At 44.2% G+C, this 25531-nt stretch overlaps 1 protein-coding gene across 1 annotated transcript; it reads right to left on the bottom strand.

The window, feature by feature from the left end:
• Positions 1-332: 332 nt before the first annotated feature.
• SELENBP1 (selenium binding protein 1) lies at positions 333-25522 on the bottom strand. The gene is made up of 12 exons (XM_077841712.1): positions 25369-25522; positions 17149-17202; positions 16340-16452; positions 14106-14291; positions 12645-12765; positions 10965-11147; positions 8168-8346; positions 6575-6653; positions 4362-4483; positions 2802-2894; positions 2234-2352; positions 333-1454 (listed from the first exon to the last, which is right to left on the bottom strand). The coding sequence occupies exons 1-12, from the start codon at positions 25370-25372 to the stop codon at positions 1292-1294; spliced, it is 1416 nt and encodes a 471-aa protein (XP_077697838.1). The 5' UTR covers positions 25373-25522; the 3' UTR covers positions 333-1291.
• Between the last annotated feature and the right edge of the window lie 9 nt (positions 25523-25531).

The following is a 25531-nucleotide window of genomic DNA, read 5'->3' as shown; positions in this document are numbered from 1 at the left end:
CTATGCCCCAGTCCCTTACTCTCACAGTGGTATGGCAAAGTGCCATTATCCGCATTTTACTGATCAGGAACAGAGAATATAGTTACTAGACAAATGCTATGTTTCCGTGACTTTGACTGCAGTAACACAAATATACTTTGTTTTTTGGGAACAGGAAGACCTCGTACCAGCTGGTTTCCGGATTTTTTTTTTAAAGTGATTTTGGAAAGTCTCCCCCATAAGAGATTTTAGGCACTCAGGTCTTCTTGATTTTCAGACACATGATTCACAATCACCATCTTACATTTTTCTGCTCCCTGAAAGACGCGGAAGAGTTAAAAATTATGACGTGCTTGTGCAAAGAACAATTTTATTATTTGTTTGTTAAAGCAGTTTAAGTGCTGCATTACTGCACAAGAACTGAAATACAATCCAGCTTCAGGAAACAGACACAAATATGCAGTCTACAATCAAATCCTGTTTATATAGTGCTGTGCAATAGGGCATTGACTAAGTGATTTAAGCTAAACAGAAACAAGTTCTCTGTTCTGGAATAAGGATGTCCCTACATGCAGTTATTGTGCTTTAAATTTGCACCCCACCTTAATCCATTTAACGTTTGAGCACAGACAAGCCCTAAAGCTTGAATGATTAAAGTTTACAGTAAAGAGAAAAAACAATGTTCCCACCACTCTCTTGTATGGGATTAAAATGGGTAACTCTAGTCATCTCAAAGAGCTGTTGGATCCTTGTGATGGCTCAGGGGCTTGTTGTATTTAGTCTTGACTACAGCTCTGGGCACGCAGATCACAGGTTCCTTATTATTAGACCCAGAGACTGGGGTGGAGAAGAATTTAATTCTAAGCCTAATTGTATACGCTCAAAATTGTAGCTTTGCACCCTCCACTAACTCTGCCAATTTAGGAAGTCTAGCAGATGTTAAGATCTGTAGCATTGTTAGGAGACATTGGCATGAAGGCAGCTGCCAGAATCCCTTTTTACAAATGATTATCAGGACTCCCACAACACAGGGAGTTGTACACCTTGAAGTTTATGACCATCAGTGAATAGACAGGCCACAGGAGAGGGCAGAGAAGTAAGACATCATGTTTCATGGCTAGACACACTCACTAGGCTGGCTCAGCCAGGAGTATGCAAGCAGGTGCATGGCTTCTCTGGCTTAGCACCCATGGAAATCTAGACATCTGTAGTGGATAGAACCCCAGGAGATCAGACCTACCTATGCCTTTTTCACACGTATAGTTAGGAAGAGAGAGAGAGAGAGAGAGAGAGAGGCACCCACACACAAGAATTAGACCCAGATATCAGAGCTGCAGTCTCCACCAGGGTAGCGGATCTCATGAGCAAGGACGGGTCCATCAGGTTCTTTCCCAAAATCCACTAGGAAGTTTTTATTCACCTTCAGTCCACCTTTCTCAGTGTCCACATCAATCTGCAGCATGACAGAGCCTTCCCTGAACAAGGGACAAGAAAGCAGACATTGCGGGGAGGGGGAAAAAGAGGCTGTGTCCTGGTTTAAGAGATTCCTACACTTTGTTCTTCTCTTCCAGATTTTCTAGTTAACCAAAAGGTCTTTTAGACAGAGTGGAGATGAGCCCCCAGCTTTAACCTTTGGGCACACCAGTATTCAGGTGTGTTTGGAACACTGGGGTTTCGGTCTGGGACTCAGACTGTAGTGCCCATTGTGACAGGCAAAGGCTTCAGGTACACTGAACCGCCCAACAAAGGCCTGGGGGTCACACTCAGAAGCGTCCTATGGAGAGTTACACTGCTCCATTGAAAACCTTGACATAGGGCTGCCAGTGAATGGGAAGTGACTATAACTAGATGTGCAGTTATACATTAACTGCAGGTGATAGGCAAGCCGCACCATGCCCTCATGTGGTCATGTGGAAAATCATCTGCTTTATGTAATAAAAACCATGTATTTGCGGGTGCTTTGAAGCAATATAGGTTTCCTGTAGGCTAGGTCATCTTCAGAATACTAGTATCTAATGAATTCTTCCACACCCCCACCACTAGAGGAATGATTTCAATATCAGACATTGTTAAATTTTGCAGATGCTCAGAGGCTGTTGTGCCTATTAAGTGTGGGCTGATTCTTACTAGTGTGTGAAACGAGCTAATAAAGCCAGTCCTCCTGCACACATCCATGTGCCCTTGGAGGTGGTGCAAACATCACCCACTGCCTATGGCTGGCCCTGGGATTTCCCATCCAAGAAAGGTTTCTTACTTGACAAGGTCTGGGTAAAATTGCTTGTCCCATGCACTGTAGAGAGAAGTGGAGACATACAGTCTCTTGCCATCCAAGCTCAGCTGGATCATCTGCGGTCCACCTTGCACCCTCTTCCCCTGGTGTTACAGGAAAACAAGACCTGGGTTTATAAGCTGCTAGTGGCATCACAAGGGAAGAAGAATGCAACAGGAGGGAGTACAGCAGCGTGGCAGGTTCTGCTCCTGGCAGAACATCTGACAACCAGCATTCCTGAATGCATGGGGTGGTGAACCCCTGCATTTGGGCAAGGAGCAGTTCTAACCAAGACTGACCGCTTGCCTGATACAGGCTCCTGGCTAACCTGTGCATACACAGACTGGGTTATGCCAGAAAGGGCCTGATTCCACAGCATCTACTCAGGCAAGTCTTATTGTACTTGGATGGGAGTTTTGCCTCAGTAAGATGTGCAGAATCTGGCACTCATATAGGAAGCTGTCACTCATATAGGAACTGGCATGCACCAAGAGACAGCTGCCAGTAGAGAAGTATTAATGGAGCAGTGGGGAAAACAGCCTGCATTGCTCACCTTGATCACAAAAGGCTCTGGCTGAGAGTTCAGCTCTTGGTCTTCCACCACAACAACTGGCCCACCTCTTGGAATCTTGCCTCCCAGGAACACCTGTAAGCCAGAGGATGTGCCACAAAGATTTCAGGGTGTCCGTGTTGTGACAGTGCATTCCATATGATTTTATGAAAATATGCTAATGAGTGTGAATATAATGTAACTGGAATATGCTTCATGCAAAAGGTCTCTTCTAAGGTATCATTACAAAGCTTATAATCAACTGAGTGTGTTCATCCTATTTGTATAAATGTATCATTCTTGTATCTGAAACTAGAAATATGAAATATAACTCTGAGGTTCTATTGTAATTATGCAAAGCATGTTCCATTAATGGTGGCTTGCTATCTTGATGGCTCCATTAACCAGGACAATTGGTTGAAAATGGCTCTGTTTATTTGTAAGTCTTCCTGTATACCTGTGTGCTGGCAAGTGGGTAATGAAGTCTTACAGGGACATGTGATCATGTCACCTGAACTGGAATCCATCTTTAACCTGGTGCTTTTCCATTTAGAAAGAGGGGTGGGAACCCAGAGAGGGACAAAGGATTCCCGCCTTGTGCAAAAGATATATAAGGGGGTGGAACAGAACAAAGGGGGCTGCAGTCATGAGAAATCCCCTAGCTACCACCTGAGCTGGAACAAGAACTGTACCAGGGGAAAGGATTGGGCCCAGACTAGAAAGAGGCTAGTCTGTCAAAGAAGCTTACTGGAACACCTCTGAGGGTGAGATTTGTCTGCATTTAGTTTCCTACTGTATTAAGCTTAGACTTGTGTTTTTTATTTTATTTTGTTTGGTAATTTACTTTTGTTCTGTCTGTTATTACTTGGAACCACTTAAATCCTACTTTTTGTATTTAATAAAATCATTTTTTACTTATTAATTAACCCAGAGTATGTATTAATACCTGGGGTGGGGGGGGGGGAAACAGCTCTGCATATCTCTCTATCAGTGTTATAGAGGGCGAACAATTTATGAGTTTACCCGTATAAGCTTTATACAGGGTAAAATGGATTTATTTGGGGTTTGGACCACATTGGGAGCTGGGTATCTGAGTGCTGGAGACAGAAGCACTTCTTAAGCTGTTTTCAGTTACACCTGCAGCTTGTTGGGGACATGTTTCAGACTTGGATCTGTGTTTGCAGCAGGCAAGCATGTCTGGCTCAAACAAGGGAAGGTACTGAAGTCCCAAGCTGGCAGGGAAAACGGACTCAGAGGTAGTCCCAGCACATCAGGTGGCAATCCCAAAGGGGTTTCTGTGACGCAACCCATCACACATGTATGAAAGGAACATGGCCATGAGGGTACAGAATTGACCATCTAACCCCTATGCAATAGAAAACTGTCCTTTTCTCCCCTAAAGAGATGGGGTTCCCCAGCTTCACAACCTAGTAATAGAAGCCTTTATGATTCTTCATGCATCTGAAGAAGTGGGTATTCACTCACGAAAGCTTATGCTCCAATACATCTGTTAGTCTATAAGGTGCCACAGGACTCTTTGCCGCTTTTATGATTCTGGCTTACCTGTCCCACCAGTCTGGGCTTCCGAGTGTCAGAGATATCATACTGACGAATGTCTCCATGGAGCCAGTTGCTGAAATACAGGAACCTGTCATCCAGTGAGATCAGGATGTCAGTAATGAGACCTTGGAGAGAGCAGTCAAAGGTGGAGTCAGGAAACACACAGAGATCAGCAGACAATGACAAGGATCATATGGCCATAGATCTGTCTTTGTTAGAACCCCAGTCACAGAGCATCAGCGCAGACCCAGACCCAGACCTAGTTCAGATATGAAACCCAAGCCCAATGCAAAAGGTGGTCTCAGCCATATCATTGTATTTATTCGGTTTCCTCTCCAGGTCTCTTTTCAGCCCTCATTAATTACCAGGATTCCGGCCAGGATCAACCCACTCCTTGGAGAACACAACTATTGTGAGTTCCTGTTGAAAGACACAGGGACTCCCACATTCTTTCTAGAGACCACTGTCTGTCAAGCTTCAAGCAGCCAACCTGGGAGGAGGAGCCAAACCCTGTCGCCTACATGGTAGTTCACAAGCAGGGCTGAGCAGAAGCCACTCTTCAAACTAGAACATTCCCAATCAGCAGCTGGTGACAGAATATAGTAAGCTGCATATGGGCCCAGACCAGAGGTACTATGCTGGAGAATCCAAACCCAACCCTGTTCCAGGATCAATGTGTTTAAGCTGCTTTGGGAAGGAATAGGAAGCCCTGTGCTGCTCTGAATCAAACCTTCAGGTTGAGACAAAAACAATGCAACCAGTTTGTCACAGGCTGGCCAGCCGTCTGTGAGAGTCAGGCCCAGCCCCATCTGTGACTCATTGGCTCCCTTTCCATCTGATCCTGGTCAGCTAGAGATCATGTGGCTATTTAATTATTATGCCCAGCTGGGAGGGGGTCCTGGGATGCCTAAAAAGGGTAAGAGCTGTGGTAGTGAGAGAAGCTGCAGAAGGGTTCTTAGCTGCTCTGGGAGGTGCTGGAGAAAGGTAACTTCCAGAAAAATGGCTTGGAGGAGGGCTAAAGAAGGACAAGAGGGAGATGGCCTCCAGTCCTGAAGCAGGAGGGAGAGAGAGAAAAAGGGGGAAAGCCCCTGGGAGCTGTAGCCCAGGATGGGCTGAGGATGGCCTTGTTTTGAGGTATTACTTAAGTTTTATGTAAGGAGAATAAAATTGTGCTTGGAAAAGACTCAATGTGGCAGTGAGTCCTTCATGGGCTGGGGAGACATGCCGGCAGCATATAGCTTCCAGCTACTGCTTTACAGCCACAATTTCCGCTATTGGAGGCAGGGACAGGGGGAGAAAATTGCAAGAGGAGATGTTATGGTCATTAAATTGGAGAGGTGGGGGAACCGGAGGCATGGATTTAAAGGAAAGGGTCCAACTGGAAATGAGCTCTCCCCTGACCAACCAATGACTGGGATCTCAATTGAGAGGCCCTCAAGTCCCTTTGGATACAGAAAGGGGTCTCCCAAATACAGGACTAGTTGGCATTCACCATCCCAGAAATCTGCTCCAGGGGAACGAGCTACCTGAGAGAGAATGTGACAACTATTTGTGTGATGGTGATAACAGGCAGATACATGGTGTCACAGGTGCTGACTTTCCAAAGTACCAGTGGGTGCTCGACCCCCCGGCTCTGCACCAGGTCCCACCCCCACTCCACCCCTTCCCTCAAGGTCCTGCCCCAGCTCTTCAGCCCCACCTCTTCCCATCCCCTTCCCCGAGCACAATGTGTCTTTTCTCCTCTCCCTACCCCCACAGCCTCCTGCGTGCTGTGGAGGCACAGGGAGGGAGATGGAGGTGCTGATCTGTGGGGCCCACAGGGCGGGAGGTGCTGGGGGGTGCTGATAGGGGGACTGCTGGTGGGTGCTTAGCACCCACCATGTTCTCCCCATGGGTGCTCCAAAGGGCACTGTAAAAGAATCTCTCATAGGAAGAGACACGGGCCACTTCCTTATAGCATCAGTCAAGATGAGCCACATTCCCACTCATAATACACATTGGGAGATCTTAACACAAATAGGTATGCAATTGGCAATTCTAAGCCATTCCCTCTTTGGAGGGACACATGCATGTCTTTGAAGGTATGCCAAAGTCCTTGTATAACTGATAAGCTCCTCCATATGCTTCATGCAAAAAGTGTTTGTCATTCAATGACAAGATGCTCAGCCCAGCTGCAAAGCATGAGAAGGAAAATTTTGAAATGTGCTTACACTAACCTGGCATGTCAGGAAAAAGCCAACCATTCACTTTCTTGCTGGGGACTTGAACCACCTTCTCTGCTGCCCAATTTCCATTCTGTATAAGAATAAACATAATATTCCCTTGCAATAAGTCAGCAAGAACCCAAGTATACATGGGAGATGCAGAATAAGCATGTGATAGTGTGTACCTAGCATATACAAAGGTACTGCAAATAAATGTTAACAATTGATGTGAATAGCAAATAGGTGACTAGCTAGAAACACAGAGTTAATGATTATATATCTGTCAATACTAAAAATAGAAGCATTGCTCATTGGACCTCAACAATAGCCTAGGTTTCGGAGCACAGCCATGGAGTTATGTCTACACTACAGATGCTACGGTGGTACAGCTACGGCACTGCAACTGTGCTGCTGCAGTGTAGACACTTGCTACAGCAACAGAAGGGGTTTTTCTATCACTGTAGTTAATCAATTCACCCCTCTGAGAGGCAGTAGCTAGACTGATGGAAGAATCAGTTGACCTAGCAGTGTCTACGCCAGGGCTTAGGTCGACTTAAGTCTCTCAGAGGTATGAATGTTTCACATCCTATGCGATGTAGCTAAGTCAACCTAACTGTTAGGTATAGGCCAGGGACAGGGGGATATATACATGATGGGTTAGGAGGCTTTGTGCAGTCTATGGAACTGAGGCTATATCTCGCCAACATAACTACCTTGCAGAAACCTTTAGCACAGGCCATAAAGAACATGGCAGGGAAAATACAGTAGCCATTGGGCCAGTTAGTTCACTACAAAGAGTCTAGATAATTATATGTGCATATAGGAAAATCAGTTTAATTCCATTTAAGCTGTTCTCTAGATCCATTGTGAGATGTAAAATGAATGTCCCTTATATGAACTCCACCTTGTATTTAGCTGTGACACAGTACTTTCCCCAGGCCTGAAGAAGAGTTCTGGGTAAGCTTGTCTCTCCCACCAACAGAGGTTGTTCCAATACAGGATATTACCTCACTCAGCTTGTTATCTCAAATGAACTCCACGAACAGGAATATTATTGTAAGAACAGGTTGTTTGGCAAGACCTCTCCAAGCCACCCAGTTCTCAAGAGCCAAAGAGTTCATTTTAAAGTGGCTAGAGGCTGAGGGCACATTATTTCACATGGGGATATTGGCTTTTGTTGGGTTCCCAATATAGCAAGTTTTGGTATTTATTAACTATCTCTTCATTTCCAAATGCCCACTGGCTTGTAAAGGCACTGGCAGGGCACACTGGACACAGAATTTCTACAATGCAAGTGAAACTCAGCCAAATACAAAGAGCTTGTGGGAGCTCCCAATATAAGTTGACATGGGCCAATTGACTTCCTTTGGGAACAAGTAGTATTTTCTTAGACCTTCTAGAGCAAAGATTTGGTGCCTATCCATGACGTTTCTGGGAGGTTTCATAGAGCCATACAGCTTGGTCAACCTGGAGGCAACACAAAAAACAGATGCTGCCCAAATCTATCCTAACTGAATTCCATTGTCTAAGTGACCCAGTGGATTTCTGAAACATGCTCATGTTTAACCTTGCCTTCTGTCACATGGCAGCTGCTAGAGTGCTTACCCCTGTCTTGTAGAAGCGATGGATTGCACTACTCAGAGCACAACCAACATATCCCTCTGCTGCATCAGGGTTGTGGAGGAATCTGATTTCCAGAGGGATGGAGTCTTCCCCCAAGTCAATTGACTGAGTGAAGACATGAGTGGTCCAGTCCCACACGTTAATGTAACGGCCATAGCTCCCTGAGAGATCAAGTCAAACAAAAATAAAGTCAGGAGAGGGGATTTTAGCCTTGGAGAACAACCAATTCCAAGAGCGCAGACAAACAGCTAAACAATTAAATGCCTCTGGCAAGGAGAGTTATTGCAGCTGCAGCCTATACTAGAAGAATACATTAGAAGCAAGAGGAAGACCCAGGGCAGGATAGGCTCATTACTCAATGAGGGGGGAAAAAACAATAACAAAGTGTAGAAATGGGAGAAGTGCTAAATTACATTTTTGCTTCAGTTTTTACCAAAAAGTTTAGTAGCGACTGGACATCTAACATACTGAATGCTAGTGAAAATGAGGTAACATCAGAGGGTAAAATAGAGAAAGAACAAATTTAAAATTACTTAGACAAGTTAGATGTCTTCAAGTCACCAAGGCCTGATGAAATACATCCTAGAATACTCAAGGAGCTGACTGAGGAGATAAATGAGGCATTAGCAATTATCTTCTAAAAGTCATGAAAGACAGAAGAGATTCCTGAGGATTGGAAAAAGGCAAATATAGTGCCCATCTATAAAAAGGGGAATAAGGAAAACACTGGGAGTCAGCTTAACTTAAGTACCCGAAAGATAATGAAGCAAATAATTAAGCAATCAATTTGCAAATATCTAGAAGAAAATAAGGTGATAAATAACAGCAGCATGGATTTGTCAAGAACAAATCATGTCAAACCAACCTAAAAGCTTTCTGTGAAAGGGTAACAAGCCTTGCGAATAGGGGGGAAGTAGTAGATGTGCTATATCTTGATTTTAGTAAGGCTTTTGATACGGTCTTGCACGAACGTCTCATAAACAAACTAGGGAAATACAACTTAGATGAAGCTACTATAAGGTGGGTACATAACTGGTTGGAAAACCGTTCCCAGAGAGGAGTTATCAGTGGTTCACAGTCAAGCTGGAAGGGATATCAAGTGGGGTCCTGCAGAGATGGGTTCTGGGTCTGGTTCTGTTCAATATCTTCATCAATGATTTAGATAATGGCATTGAAAGTACACTTATACAGTTTGAGAACGATACCAAGCTGGGACAGGTTGCAAATGCTTTGGAGGTTAGGATTAAAATTCAAAATGATCTGGACAAATTGGAGAAATGGTCTGAAGTAAATAGAATGAAATTCAATACGGACAAATGCAAAGTACTCCACTTAGGGAGGAACAATCAATTGCACACATACAAAATGGGAAATGACTGCCTAAGAAGGAGTACTGTGGAAAGGGATCTGGGGGTCATAGTGGATCACAAGCTAAATATTGTATTGTAAAAAAAAGCAAACATCATTCTGGGATGTATTAGCAGGACTGTTGTAAGCAAGACACGATAAAAGTAATTCTTTTGCTCTGCTCTGCTCTGCGCTGATAAAGCTTCAACTGAATTACTGTGTCCATTCTGGGCGCCACATTTCAGGAAAGATGTGGACAAAGTTCAGAGAAAAGCAATACAAATGATTAAAGGTCTAGAAAGCAAGATCTGTGAGGGAAGATTTAAAAAATTGGGTTTGTTTAGTCTGGAAAAGAGAAGACTGAGTGGGGACATGATAGCAGTTTTCAAGTACATAAAAGGTTGTTACAATGAGAAGGGAGACAAATTGTTCTTGTTAACCTCTGAGGATAGGACAAGAAGCAATGGGCTTAAATTGCAGTAAGGGCGGTTTAGGTTGGACATTAGGAAAAACTTCCTAACTGTCAGGGTGGTTAAGCACTGGAATAAATTGCCTTGGGAGGCTGTGGAATCTCCATCACTGGAGATTTTTAAGAGCAGGTTAGACAAACACCTGTCAAGGATGGTCTACTCCAGATAATACTTAGTCCTGCCTTGAGTGCAGGGGACTGGACTAGAAAACCTCTCGCGGTCCCTTCCAGTCATACGATTCTATGAAAGGTTTCAAGGGTTTTAATAGCACAGAGAATGGACCTTTGCTCTTAACTATATAATCATGCCAAAAATCTTCACCCATTTAAAAATCATCACAGGTGAGGGGTCAGGCATCAGACTGTGGGATTCTTGACACTACAACACCTTGGCCTGTGTGCAGTAGAAAACAGAGAAAGACCGAGTTCAATGGGAGACCAGAGGGTCTCAATCCATTGATCCTTCAGGTCTGAACACCCCAGGTTAGCTACATACGGGGCTTTTCAAAAGCAGTATGAGTGGCCTCCAACATTTTGGCTATGTGACTGTCTCCCGTGGAGCAGATAGGGAAGAACAAGATGACCTTCTGAGGGGAGGTCACACTAAACTGAGATGCCCCTTCCTCCTCACAGCTGAATTCTGACACTGAGTACAGCTCTATAGCCCTTGTGGCCATTCAAGTTCATATGTTCCCAAGGTTTTGCTGAACTTCTGATGTCACCAGCTAGAACTATTAAAGAACACTCAGAATAGGTTTTGCCTGCCTTGTTTGGGGCTGTATACATTGTGATCTTTAATGACTGGTGTAAACTAACTCTGCAGACATCTTTATATGACAATTTTGCCTATGTACTCTGAAATCACCAGCCTTCACTGGTGATAGGAGAGTCCCTGGATGCAGTCCTCGCTTTATTGAACACTGGACCAGAATGTCATCAAATTTTAAACAAACACACTCTCACCAGTCTTTAGGTCTGCTGGGTCTAATCCATTTGCCAAGACTTTTGGCATTCCCCATTCCGTGCTCATCAAGACATTATGCCGTGGTTGGTACCAGAAATCATAGCCAAGTTTAGGGATGTTGGATCCTTTCTCCCAGTTCCCCTTCACCTCAAAAGTCTCTCCATCCAGCAAGATAAAGCCACCTGATGCCAAAAACAAAACAAATTGTTTGATTTTAATCACCCAGTTTAAGAACTTAAGCAGGATAAGACACAATGCAATATTGAACTCTTCTTCTAACAGGCAATAGCATGTTACATGTACTTGAGGGAGGGTGGAGAAAGCTTTCTGAACGGAGATGTTTTTTCTGTGCTTTCCATTGCAAGGGCTTTCATTAATATTTCTACCAGTAAGCAAATTAACTCAAAGAGAATTTCCTCCCAAAGATTCAACAATGAAGTATCTTAACATAAGTGTCCTCCTAACCAGACATGTATGCCAACTGGCCAAGCAAAGTAAGGCCCAGCATGGTCCTGCTTTGAGCACGGGGTTGGACTAGATGACCTCCTGAGGTCCCTTCCAAGCCTGATATTCTATGATACAACTCAATAGCATTTCTGTTGGCCTGTATGCGATAACTTTGGAACACAGCATCTGATCAATTCCAAAATTTCAGGGAATGATCTAGGCATCGATGGGAACAAGATATTGATTTGGGTGCAAATCAGAAAATGGTAAAAGCCTGATTCAGAGGAAAATCAGGGGCCCCAGACTGCCTGGTGCTGCAGGCAGAGTAATTTCTCTGCTGTCGCCAACATGCATCAGTGGCAACTGCTAAACCTGCCTAATGAGGAAGTTGTCTGTAGACTGAGCTAACAGAAATCAGAGCCTTGCAAGGAGGGTTTGTAGGAGTGCAATGGAGAAGCAGGGCCTGAGGAGGACTGGGGGAGAGCAGTGGTGATGAGGGAAGCAGGAATCTGGATGGCATGCATGGAGCCTCTAGTAGAGGGGGAGGAAGGGCCACAGAGCACCTGACATGTAGCATTCTCTTCTAAATCAAAATGTTTCAGTTCCCTTTGTTCTGAAAAGCAATTCCAGCACATCTGGGGGATCAGCCCTATCCTAGTTAACAACTGACAGCAACTATGCAATAAGAAAGCCCTATTAGTCTCAGCCTAGTACACCTGTTGGCAAGTGTCCAAACTACAAATATTCACAATTGTCCCCTTCTTAGGCTCAAAGCTCTCAAGGACTGAATGTGCCCTAGATACTGAACTTCCCTTTAACACCGGAGGTGCGTACTCCAAGTCAGGATTGAATCACATTGACAGGGGACTGTGTTTGTGAAATTTGCCCTGCCATGCCTCCTGATCGGGGGGAGGGATAGCTCAGTGGTTTGAGCATTGGCCTGCTAAACCCAGGGTTGTGAGTTCAATCCTTGAGGGGGCCATTTGGGATCTGGGGCAAAAATTAGGGATTGGTCATGCTTTGAGCAGGGGGTTGGACTAGATGACCTCCTGAGGTCCCTTCCAACCCTGATAGTCTATGATTCTATGTACCTATTCTGTGGTAAAGTAGAGAACTTCTGACTCCAGGGCTGCTAAACTGGCCAGCAGCTCAAAAGGATTGCAAGTTCTCAACAAGGCTTGGATTTTTGTAGCAAGGATTCCTTCTCTTGAATTACTACAGGGGATAAATACCTTTGCCATTGCCGGATGGGTCTCCCATGCTGCTGATCATGATCTCACCATTGCCCAAGCAGTGAGTTGTGTGGGGATTGGCTAAGCCGCACTTCCAGAATACATTCACTGGCTCAATCATCTAAGGAGAGTTTATATGCACATAGTCAATCCCTCCTTGGTCAGGCCACCCCCAGTCAAAATCAGAGTGTCAATCCCTATCCCCATCCAGGAGGGTTTCCTGACATCTTAAAACTCTTCAAAGTTCTAGGCTGTTGGATTTTTTTCCACTTGAAAACTCAGCCCCTGTGTTCTGGGCTTGGCCAGACAGAGAGAAGGAAATTATGAATAAAGCTGGGCAAAATTTTTCAACCGAAACATTTTTTCAGCAAAAAATGGAGATTTGGTGACATCGAAACATTTCATGAATTCATGTCAATTTCACCAAACTGTTTTGGTTGGGCGGGAGGAGGAGAAACATTGAAACTATTCAGGAAAAAAAATTAAATATTTACATTTTTCCCATTTGATGAATTTTTGTTTCAAAATTAAAAAAAAAAGTTAAAACATATGCTTGAAATGTAAACAAAACATATTATTTTGGGTTAAACAAAATGTTTTGTTCAGCCCAAAACTAATTTCCTTTTTAATTGCAAGTGAACTGAAAAGTCTTTTATTTGCCCAGCTTGAACTATGAAGCGAGAATAAACAAAATCCCAGTGCCTGAAGTTCAAAGGTACGAGTTTGTATATATTTTAATCAATTCCACTGTCACTAAGTGGTTCTCCTGAAGAACGTGTACCCTGCTGCTACATTGAAAGCATGTCTCTAGTTGAAAGACAAGTTATGTGAAACCAGTGGCCAAGAGTTACTCAGTACATCTGAGTAACAGTCAGAGCTGTCTGTGACACACTGGAGCTGTCTGTTCCCTCAATACATCTAGAGGAGAACTAGATGGAGTCTAGTCTGTCTGAATCAGCAAGGTACCGGTCAGCTAAATTGTGACTCCAGCACCTTTATTACTGGGGATTCTATTAAAGGCAAAGAGAACACTGCCTGATTTTCAGGTGCCAGCTTAATTTGGTACTTAGAAAAAGGAGATAATTTTAGCATATCAAGTGAGCTAGTTCAAAGCAGACATCATTGCTCTAGAGTAGGGTTTAATCACACTTGTTACCCAAAGAACCAAAGTTACCCTAAACTACAAGTTGTACGTTGAGGGCACCAATTTACATCAGGTTGAGGGAGGGGGATGTTGCTCTACATATAGAGCTCAAGGATTTAAGAACTTAATCTTCTTTGGCTGTGGAAAAAGAATAATTTTCTTTAAAATTCTAAAGACTTTTGAAACTGACCAGTTCTTAAGGTTCCCCAAAAGCCCTAAAAACCTGTTCTGGATTTCCTCATCTACATTCATAGGTGGGAAATTTTAGTTCCCATCTCCTGGGTGAGATACATCTCTTGGAGTCACCTCAGACATACTTTATGTATTCTGGGAGCCCGCATGTCTGTGCCCACATCCACCACATAAATGCGGGAAGAAATCAGACTGGGAAAAATCAGCCGGTTCCGTTTTTTTGTGACATCCCCAAAGCTGCTGCTGCAGGTGTTCCACCCAGAGTGATGGAGCTCGTCTCGGAGGTTGGGCATGGGCAGGCGGTGGATCACCTATGAAATCAAAGGCATGGTTCAGATTCAGTCTGTAAGACAGGCAGTCCTAAGAAAAACAGTTCTTTAGAAATACAGACACAGCATAGGAAACACAAGGGCAATTGTTGCTGTTATCCAGGCAGTAGTTCTAGGTCGAGATTTTCAGAGTAGTTTAAGAATCCCTTGATGCTCAATCCATTAGGTGGTTTTAAAGAAAATCCCATTCTGGGTCATTAGCACAGGAGACAGGACTCCTGAGTCCTATTCCTGGCTCTCTACCACCATCATGTGTGATATTAGGCAAATCACTCTCTGTGCATCTGTGACGGGGTGTCCATCCCACATAAGGCTTGAAGAGGTTAAGGTGGCCAGGTGGGCCAATTAAACACTTAGGCTGCACCTGGAGGAGGAGCTAGGGAACAAGTAGGACTAATTAGAGATGAAGCTCAGCTGGAGAGGAACAGGAGGGGCCTGTGGCTGAGAGTGGTAGGCAGCTATGCATGCACTGTTAGGGTGAGAGAAGGTGAGGTCACCCAGAGATAAAGCAGTAAGGGATAGGACTATGCGGACCTTGACAGCTTGTTGTAGGGTCTTTGGGCTGGAACCCAGTGTAGAGGGTAGGCCTTGGTTTCCCATGGGCTTGGGATCCCCTACAAGCCAATGGGGAAGTGGCACCATTAAGCAGCAGTGAAAGAGAAGAATGACAGGGACAGTGATTCCTGAGACACATGATTTCCTCAGAAGGGGAAAACCACAATGACCTGGCTGGAGGGCCGAAAAATGAAGTGAGAGCAGTTGAGTCCTGAGAGAGCAAGACAGAGTGAGAGAGTGCAACTGCAGGAAGGAGTGTTGGTTTGGCAGAGATAATCCCTAGATGTAGCTAGAAAGAGGCGCTTTAGCAGTGAGTAGAGAGCCCTGTGACAAAAATCACACTTGAATTTGGACATCATGACATCCTAACATTTGTTTTTTAATGGGTGTGCTATTAAATGTATCTAATATTTGAAAGGTAGAAAGATTACACTTTTTTTAACCATGTACTGATTGGTTCTAAAATACAGTTTTACCAGCTAACTTGAAAGCTGTAGCCTTGGCCAGGTAGATTGTGCTTTCCCATTTTATGACAGAACAGATTAGTTTTATAGAGTTCCTAAAGCAGGATCACCCTACTCAGCTTAAACAACGAGTAACTGTCAAACCTGTTGGATGTCCCCAACAAATTTGATCCTGCAGTGATTAGTAATCTTGCTCAATGCCTACTGACAATGGGGTTATGCCTACTAAGCACAGAAAGGCTTTGAAAGAGACCTGGAACAACAGGTAAATATTAGCCTTCAGCAATCCCTGGAAGATTCCCAAGACCAAGTTTAGAAAAAGGCTGAAAACTCAAAGCAAACACACCACTAAGCCACCAAGTTTCACATATGATTTATGTGAAATCATAAACTGGGCAAATCGAAGAGGAACCTTTTGGAGGAGGGTTGAGTTTAGAGTTTCTAATGAAATAGGAAACAAGTTGAGTTACCCATGGTTTGGGGTTTCATTGGGAACTGGCTGCACATCTCTAAGAAATGTAGCATGAAGTTAGATTGATAGTCAATACTGAGACATCTATTTGAAAGTGGTGATGGAGAAAGATCTACCAGAGTCAAATACCAAGAAGACAGCAGACAAAGAAAGATTAATGCAGGACCCTCGGGATCTAACCTTCTTAATTTCAGCAGGTCCCAGATAGGATAGCAAGAAGTGGAGCAGAAGGAGAAATGGCAACATAAAGCTGACCTCCCACATTTGGCAGGAAAATTAATGGCTTAGGAGTGGACACAAGACAAGACTCCATCGGATAGATAGATATGTGAGAGAGAGAGAGAGATTGTTCAGGGTCCTCCAAATTTTCGTGCATCAGGTCCCCATTTAGCCACCACTGGCAAGCACAGAAAATTTTCCGTTTGGAGAAGGGGTTCAAGGAGCTGCAGCTAGAGTGTTACTAAACGGCACTAAAGATGCTTGGGGTCAGCCCAGGCTAAGTACAAAGGATTAGAGCCAGAATCTTGACAGGGGTGTACCTGGCAGTAGTGTGGAGATTTGGGGTCAATGTCCACTGTGGCCACATAGTCAGGTTTCTCTATCCCAGTGTTTCTGTAGATACAGGGCAGGTATACAATCTCCTCTCTGGGACCTTGCAAGGCAGAGAACTTGTTTAGGTCAACAGAAATCAGCTTCACACTATCCCCAAAGCAAGTCTTGGAGGAATCTCTCACTGGGTTGGATTTGCCTAACTGAAGCATAGGTGCTGGAACTAGGGGTGTGCTGGGGATGCTGCTGCACTCCCAACTTGAAGTGGTTTCCATTATATACAGACTTTACAGTTTGGTTCAATGCTCTCAGAACCCCCACTTTAAAGATTGTTCCAACCCCCCTGAACTGGAGGTTGGGAACCTTTCTCCTTAGTCTTCCTCAGGGGTGGGGTGGGGTAGATATTATCAGAGTCTTCATTATACAGGGAAGCATACTAGGCAGGGGTCAGTCTGAAGGGGATTTCCCCGCCTGTGGCATGGCCCATTTGCAGTTTGGGGTTCTATTAGCCCATCTTTGCTCAAGGAAGACTTATCCTTGGATCAGAGATATTTCTGAAGGGCCCTTTGAATGTAAAGTGCACACACTTTCAAAAAATTATCCTTAAAAAGGAATTCCCAGGGAATCTCCCTACCCCTTACAAGGGCTTATCACCCCTTCCATTATGCCAGCTGCAGAACAGAGTTAGCTAACGCTACACCCAAAAGGCACCTCATTAATCTTCACTGAATCTGAGGGTAGTTCAATAAAGCTCTTGTTTTGGTAATCTAAATTTCAGAACACAGTTGACAGGACTTGCCTTTCATGGCATCTAAAGGAGTCTTGTGCCCAGGACCACATGCTCCACATTTTGCTGATGAAAGAAGGGGGGGGAAAAAAAAGGTTAGATATCTCCAAGTTATTTACCTGCACATTTTCCAAAGAGGTCGCGGACTTTGGGTGCTCAGCTTAAGAGATCTTAGACCCAGTTTTCAGAAGTGCCACCCACAAATCCCATGGACCAATAAAAGCTGAGAGCACTCCAGACCTCTGAAAATGAGACCCACCATGTCAAGTTGAAGATCCAAAAATGGAGGAAATGACTGAATCATAAGCAGTCAGATAAACATCTGGGATTTAGAAAGGCTTGATTTGTGAAAGGTGTTAGGGATTAGTAGGGAAGCACTGTCAAGAGCTCAGTTAGACAGACTGCTCAATCTGACCAACCCATTTTATTATTATAGGAAAACTGTGCAGGCCTCTTCTGTGTATTACCCCTTGGAGTGGCTGTTTCTAGGAATTTAGAAACTGGTTAGGAGCCAATAGTGCAGAGTGTTTTGCTTAGTGGGGAATCCTCACCTGTACCACCTTCTCACTGCTAGAAACTCAGTTCCCCAGCTTCTGCTCCTCAGCACTCCATCCTACCTTCCTGCTAACTGAAACCTTCATTGATCTCTAGCTGAACTCCTCAACTAGTCTCAACCAGCAGAAGTGGGGGGGGGGGCAGCTCAGCTGTGAGTCCATGTTCCCAGAGACTGGGAGGGAACCCGATGAGTGGCAGTGGAGGAATCTGGCAAGCAGCAGAGGAAGTTCAAATCTGGCTGGAGACTTAGGGCTTGTTCCTTTATTAGGGGAGATCAAAGTACATTAAAACACTAGAGGAACTAAAAGCAAGTGTTCCTCTGTGCTTTAAGGGTTCAAGCAGGAATTTAATGGATTCAAGGTGCATTCCATGTGTAGCCCAATCTATGAATCATTAACTATACTGAATACTTAAGAATTCTCAGTTATCACTTCAAAATCAGGCCCAGTATTATTAAAATTAGTTCAGTTGGGAACCCCGATGTTCACAGTTGTGGTACTCACACTTTAGGAACCCTTTTGTATTTACAATAGTTTATCAATACATTTAGCATAGTCACAAACACTCTAACCCAGAAAGACAGAGAGACTACAGAACGTACATCTGAACATGTACATACTCACACCATCCCTTGCAGAACAACCTGAAATGTTAGCCATTGTCTTCCTCATCACCATCACCTTCCTCCTCATCACTAGTGGTCATCATTCTGGCACCTCCCAAGGGCTACCTCTCTTGCTCCTCCTGCCACAGGCTGGGATACAACTTTTATAATATGGTATGCTGATGCCACTATATCTAATGCATTTTCAGCAGGGTTTTCTCCCCATTCCTTATTTGTATTTCCTCATCCTACTAATGTTGGGGTGCCCTTCTCCTATAGATTAGCATATTAAAGATCTCAACTTATTATCATATATGTCAATTCATTGACATGGCACTCTTGTGGTTAGACTACTATATAGCAGTTGCTACTGTAACAGTCAGTATTCCAGACAGTCACAGGATTCGTGTTTAAGGTTTACATTAACAAATAACATCTAGGATCAAGAAAATATTATCCTGATACGCTATTTAAAAATATATTAACACCACGCGGCAAGTTTATACACCTTATCAGACTATACAATTCTGCACTGCTATAGTCACCATGCTCCAGTCCTGCTGAACCTATTCCAACCTGGAGGTAGAGTTGAGCTGCCCCTCCCCACCCCCATCTTATACAAATAATGAGCAGCCAGCAGCAGTGTGATAAATTGAGATAATTTTGAGCAGGACCAAAGAACGCGATGCCCGCTTTGCAGTTGACTGCAGTGCTTCAAGCGTGTGTCTGATAAATGACTTGACATTTTGTTCATTTTCACCACTGTGTTATAATCTTATATTGTGACAAACAAGTTCTTCAAAACAAACTCTACAGAATCCGATACCTTCAACTCAATAGGATGTGACAGCTGTATTTCCCCATTAAATCAGGTTTCTATTCTTTAGTAAACAAAGATGACAAGTTACTTTGTAGAATCCACTCACTACCTTCTGAGGTTTGTTACTTTAAAACATGATTTCCTCAAAAAGCGAGGGTGTTTTAGTACTAAATAGGCTGTCTAAGAAGACTGTCTGAAAATAGGCAAAAGGACAGACAATCTGATGTATTCCATACCGTTGCATGTCTAAGCTCTGTAAGGCACAATTTAAACTTTATTAAAAATGGATACATATAACTAAACTCTGTCCTATTTTTCCTAGTCACCTACGTTAGCAGGGACAAAACATGGATTAGACCAGTACTAGACTAGTATTGCACAAATACGTTGTTCTTTTGCAGATTAATAAATTAAGAGACCACTAAAACCTAGAATGTTTGCTAGAGATAACCTAGGGCAAGATGGTGACATTCCCCACCTTTCTTCTTCCCCTCCCCCATCTTACTCCTCTTCCTTCCTTCCCACTTTCTCTCCGTTCCTTCCCTACTTGTTCAAATATTCTGTTGTAATAAACTGTTGAGGATCTGTTTGAAGTTGACATATAGCTTTCTCTGTATTTTGTGTCAGGCTCTTCATGAACACACAAGTCATGAATCTGCTATCTGTAGCAAGATGTTGCTAAAAATGTTTACATTAGAGATATTAACGTGTCATTACACATACTAATAGTCGTCATTAAATGCAGCTTCCCAGCTATCTTGGCGTCTGACTGAATGTTTAGAATACCTTGAAGTTGGACTGTATTTGTAATAGAAATCTAGCAAAAGGCCAACATGCTTTTGCAAACTACTGTCATTTATCACAATGTGACTGGGATAAGTAGCTAGTCCAGTTTACTGCTAGATCAGGAATACTTGAGGTTTTTTCCTCCCCAAAATGTGGAGGATATCTTTATTGACAAAGCTCCTCTGCCATGCAATCCACCTCCCCTCCCAGTCACCATAAAGATAACAGACTTGTGGCAATTACAGCAATTGCTCACGTGGAAGCGATATTTTTAGTGCAGCGTTTTGTCCTTTTTCACCAAGATGACACACTAGGCTTGATTCTTTGTTTCCCTGTATCTTGTGCAGTCATTTGCCCCTGTGCAAAGTGAGGGTAAGACACTGCCATTCTGATGTTTGTAGCATTTTACATCCTCTTTCTGCACTCATTTACACCAATGCTAGGTGCAAGAAAGTAGAGTGTCCCACTGTCTCCTTTTGCTCTTTATTTTGTCTCTGTAGCGGGGTCGTATTGGAAAAACCTGGGAGGTGGGAAGGCGCAAGCACACCCACTGCTAAAGGCCCCTCCCCCAGCCTAACGGGAGGGACCACTGGACCCAGGGACCAACTGATTGCGGGGGACAACTAATGAAAAACAGGGATCGGAGTGAAGGTCAGAGGTTCAAAACGCTGATGCTGCCCAGTGGAACTCTGCCCAGATGCATGAAACTAGGGAGGAACGGAAATAGATCCCGCAGTTGCAGAGCACCCCCTCGTCCAACATCCTCCTCCTGGTATTATAGATGGAGACTTTGGCCAGAGCCAGGAGGAGGTTGACAAGGAGGTCTCGCGACTTCATGGGGCCATGGATAGGGTGTGCAAAGAGGAACAAGTGGGGAGAAGTGCAGCCAGAACCTCAACAAGAGGCAACCTGGAGGAGCCAGAATAGGGGCTGCAACCTGGCGTATTCGAGATAGGCGTGTGCCAGGTTCTCCCTCACGCCGCAAAAGGGGCAGGCCTCAGGTGTAGGGGTGAACCGTGCCAGGTGCACGCCCATGCTCACGGCTTCATGAAGGAGCCATCAACTAATGTCCCCGGCGGGCCGTGGGACCAAGGTGGAATAAAGGCTGGCCCACCGGGGCTCCTCACCCTTTTTAGGTGGAAGATAGTCCTGCCATTTGGTGTCGGGGCGGGACACGAAGGTGAGGAAATGCAATGTATAGAGCACGAGTGTGTACAGATGGTTTCTGGGCGTGGTTCGAAACTGGACCGGCTGCATACCCTCGGAGTGTGGGAGCGGGGGGGCCGGGGGAGCTTGCAGAACAGGGACCCAAGAAAAATATCCAGAGGGCCAGGGGTGAGGGGTGGGCAGGGAATGCCCTCTTGCAGGGCTCGCTGCAGGAAAACGAGAGAATCGGGTGACAAGGCAGCCTTCACCTCCTGGAGTACACTCCTAGGGGTCGGAAGGGTGGAAAGCCCCATGCGTCGTCCGAGCGCGCGGGGCTCCACCCAATCCCCCTGTCGTAGTCCAGGAGGTCTCCGACTCTGGTGGTTTCTGCCAGGACCAACCTCCATCTGTAGCGGGGTGGTCACCCCGCTCTGGCCCTGGAGGGGTTAAAGCAGCCCTGGAGAGGGCTGCAGCTGGAGAAAAGGAGTTAAAACAGCCAAGCTAGGCTGATTGGAGTAGCTGGCCACACCTGGCCCTTATAAGGGGGCTTTGGGCCAGAAGCAAAGGAGTCTTGCTCAAGCCCTGGAGTGAGAAGGGCTAGCTGCCTGAGAGGAAGGTACCTTAAGCAGAGCAGTGCTGGGGAAGGGCAAAGGGAGCTGGGGAGCTCCAGCCTGGTAAACTGCCAGGCTGCAGGCCTTGTTTAAGGACAAAAGGTACTGGGCTGCAGAGGGACAGCCTGAGGATAGGCAAAGGCAGCAGGTTCTCACCCCTTGCCAGTGATGAGTGGCCATTACAGACTGCAGTCTGTCCCAGTGAGCGGGGGATAGATTATGACTGGCAGTAGCCACTGAGGCAACCTGAGTTTAGAGGATGGGGGTTCCCCTGGGAGCGGAGACCCAGAGAGTGGGGTACTACTAGAGCAGAACTCCAGGGTAAACAGGCACCGGGGTTCGGGAGGGACATGGGGACCTGTGGCAGGCGAGACACTGGCCTGCAGAGGGTGCTCTGTAAGCTGGAAAAGAGGAGGAGAGTGGGTTTGTGGGGCGGGGGGGGGAAGAGAACCTGGATTTGTGCTGGAAATGGCCCAACTTGATTATCATACACATTGTAAGGAGAGTGATCACTTTAGATAAGCTATTACCAGCAGGAGAGTGGGGTGGGGGGAGGTATTTTTTCATGCTTTGTGTGTATATAAAAAGATCTTCTACACTTTCCACAGTATGCATCCGATGAAGTGAGCTGTAGCTCACGAAAGCTTATGCTCAAATAAATTTGTTAGTCTCTAAGGTACCACAAGTACTCCTTTTCTTTATACAACCAAAGGTCATCCCTGAGAATTACAGTTCATCCCCATCCTAGTGTTTTAACCACACCAAGCTCTGCTAAATGAGAGAACCTGCTGTACAAAGTCAGAAAGTGAAGACTGTATCCTCTAGTCCAGGGGCTTTCAACCAGAGGTCTGGGCTCCCCTGGAGGGCTGCAAGCAGGTTTCAGCGGGTCTGCCAAAATAAACCAGAGAGCAGGGCTGTTGTTAGACTCGGTGGGGCCCAGGGCAGAAAGCTGAAGCCTGAGCCCCGCCACCATCCTGCCGCCCAGGGCTGAAGTTGAAGCCCAAGTAACTTAGCTTCATGGGGCCCCGGGTAATTGCCCTGCTTGCTACCCCTAACGCCAGCCTTGGCTTTTAATCTAGTGGATATGCAGAAAAACAGTTGTGGGGTGCAGGTGGGCTGTGGAATTTTTATAGCATGTTGGGGGGACCTCAGAAAGAAAAAGGATGAGAACTCCTGCTCTAGTCTAGTGGTCAGAACAGGGGACTAACCTCAAGATACCTAGGTTCTAGTTGTAGCTATTGCTGACTCACTGTGTGATCCTAGGGCAAGTCACTTCATTTCTCTGTGCCTGTTTGGGAATAATAATACTTTCATAGATTCTAATGCCAGAAGGGACCATTGCGATCATCCAGTCTGGCCTTCTGTATAACACACACCATAGAACTTCCCCAAAGTAATTCCTAGAGCAGATATTTTAGAAAAATATCCAGTCTTGATTTTAAAATTGTCAGTGATGGAGAATCCATCATGACCCTTGGTAAATTGTTTCGATGGTTAATTATTTTCACTGTTAAAAGTATATACCTTATTTCTAGTCTGAATTTGTCTAGCTTCAACTTCCAGCTATTGGATCATGTTAGTCCCAGGGGGCTGTAGACTTTTAATAAATAGCAGTAAAATGCTTTCAGATTTATCGGGCAAAGGTGCCATGGGAATACAAAAAGAAGCCCAAAGACACTAGGTACCATGCAAGCGATAAAAATGGGATGTGGGAGCCTATTTTAAGAATAATTTCTGAGAAGAACAGTATTTTAAAAATAAAAAGGTCATTTCCTTTATGCTTATGCAACCTGGCTGTTACATTATTATGGCTAAGCTATAAAGCCTATTGAGGCAGCTACAGTAAATCTGCAGACTGTTCAGATCAAACAGGAGTTGTTGGAAGTCTGCCTAAAGAGACTATAGATTTTATAAACTTACAACATGCAATATGATCACAAAAACTGTTTCAGCCTCTGAATAGAGTATTGCATGCCAGTTAGTTCAATGTAACAGCCATTTGCACAATCAAGGGATACCTTTCTACATAATTTAGTTTAAAGCAGTATGTTTGAGGTTAAAGGAGTATGAAAGATTACAGCATGTTTAACTGCACCACTAAACAACTACACTTTTATGTATATGATTGCACAATTTGAGTTTGACACTGTGTACCATGACTCAGCAACATTAAATTCTTATAGCCAAGTTATAACTGCCTCCCATAAAACAAACTTGTATAATGAGCCTAACAGACCTTTCACATTGATCAACACAGCCCACCACTACTACTGTATGCTTTGTAAGTTAGCTTACATTAAAGCATGTCTGTGCTATACTCTTTTTGAGATGGGGGAAACCCATTTACAGCAAATCAAATGGGAGTAAGTCTTTAGTTTTCCTCTTCATACTGGAAGCATTAGATTGGTGCAGTGGAATATCTTTTGCACATCATCTAGTTTGAACAAACAGGCAGTTCTCTTATCCAGCTACAAGATTGTTTAACTTATCCAGTAACACATTAAAAAGGAGGTAGTCAAACAAGTTAGTTTTATGACATAGCTTTGCCCACATTAAACTGATAAGCATATACAGTAGACCTGGAGGACAATAGCAGTAATTATGCCATTGTTCAACAGTCACAAACTAAGCATTAACAGTATGAAAGGGCCAAAAGTAACACTTGTGTGAAAAAGCGAAACAAGACCCCACCTAAACAACTGATCACTCATGATCATGGAGATCAAGGATTCTGTCTCGACTCTAAAAATCTGCACAAGAGGGCTTCCTACTCCCACATCGGAGATTGATTTAGGGTTAATCAGAAATCCATAAAGCATCTCAATTCTGTGTTGGCACAGAGACATAGTTTTCTCTATATGTGTGGTATTCGGATCACTCTTTAGGCATGTACACTGCAGTCATTATGACAGGAGCCTTATCTGTGTTACTAATCAAATCCTCCTAATAAACAAACTCTAGTTTACTTTTCACCATTTATACTGTCAGAACTGCAGAAAGGAAATATTCAGGTTGGACAGTCTAGTCAGTCTAGCCAGTCTAGTCAGTTTAGCATTCTGCCTCTATAAGGGTTTTTTACCATGGTCTTCAAGGACCTTTTCATGTAACATGACAAGCACAATATACTAGTTAGGCTGTAAATAATATAGGGGAATATTTATATCTAAAGAAAAAAATCCTCTATTTGTGTTCATTGTTTCCCCAAAAAATGTTTCCAAAAGGACTTTATATTAGTAGTAGGATTTGTAGAAAGCAAGTAAATACAGTGTTATATGTTGGTCCTTAGCTACCTGACAGTCTCCCTTAAAAGAGGGGAGATTCAGAATTAGTCACTCAGCAAGATTACCGTTATTACTCATTTCATGCAGCTTCCAAATTCTGAAACAAACAAATGTAGCTGTTGCTCACATACCAAGAGATGCAGTTAAAGATTTTAAAACTTAGTGCTATTTTTAGTTTAAGTAGCTTAAAGAAAAACTTTTTATCAGTCGAACAAAACTTTAGCCCACAGTGCTCCTTACATGTACTCTGCACTGGTTATTCAGTAGCAAATCTGCAAGTCCCTGCTTAGGGAAAAAGTAAGAAGTTTCAAAGGATAAATGCTGCAGCCTGCAAATACCAACAGCGGCAAGATAACAGGTTGGAACCACCAGCCAAAACTGTGGGTCTTCATGCCTAATGCTAGTTGCAGACTGGGGACAGTTTCTTACCCATGTTGAGTGCCTTCTGGTTAGATTCTCAGCTGCTTATGACTTGGAATAAGCAGCGTTTGCAGTGTGACAGGAGAAGATTCCACAGAGCAAAGGCTGGTATTGAAGGATCATATATAGCAGTTCAGTGGGCGGGCAGGATGGTTTGGAAGGTAGCTGCAAA

This window comes from Eretmochelys imbricata, chromosome 24 (genome assembly GCF_965152235.1).
Source record: "Eretmochelys imbricata isolate rEreImb1 chromosome 24, rEreImb1.hap1, whole genome shotgun sequence".
In the NCBI taxonomy this organism is placed as follows: domain Eukaryota; kingdom Metazoa; phylum Chordata; order Testudines; family Cheloniidae; genus Eretmochelys; species Eretmochelys imbricata.
The sequence above is the reverse complement of the archived record's forward strand: the minus strand, read 5'-3'. Positions and strand labels throughout refer to the sequence as shown.

Coding starts and splice junctions, on each gene's coding strand:
- SELENBP1 (XM_077841712.1), bottom strand. Junction 16,453..17,148: donor TCCTTTAGATGCCATGAAAG/GCAAGTCCTGTC, acceptor CTGCCTTGCAAG/GTCCCAGAGAGGAGATTGTA. Junction 6,654..8,167: donor ATCGCTTCTACAAGACAGGG/GTAAGCACTCTA, acceptor ATTCTTATACAG/AATGGAAATTGGGCAGCAGA.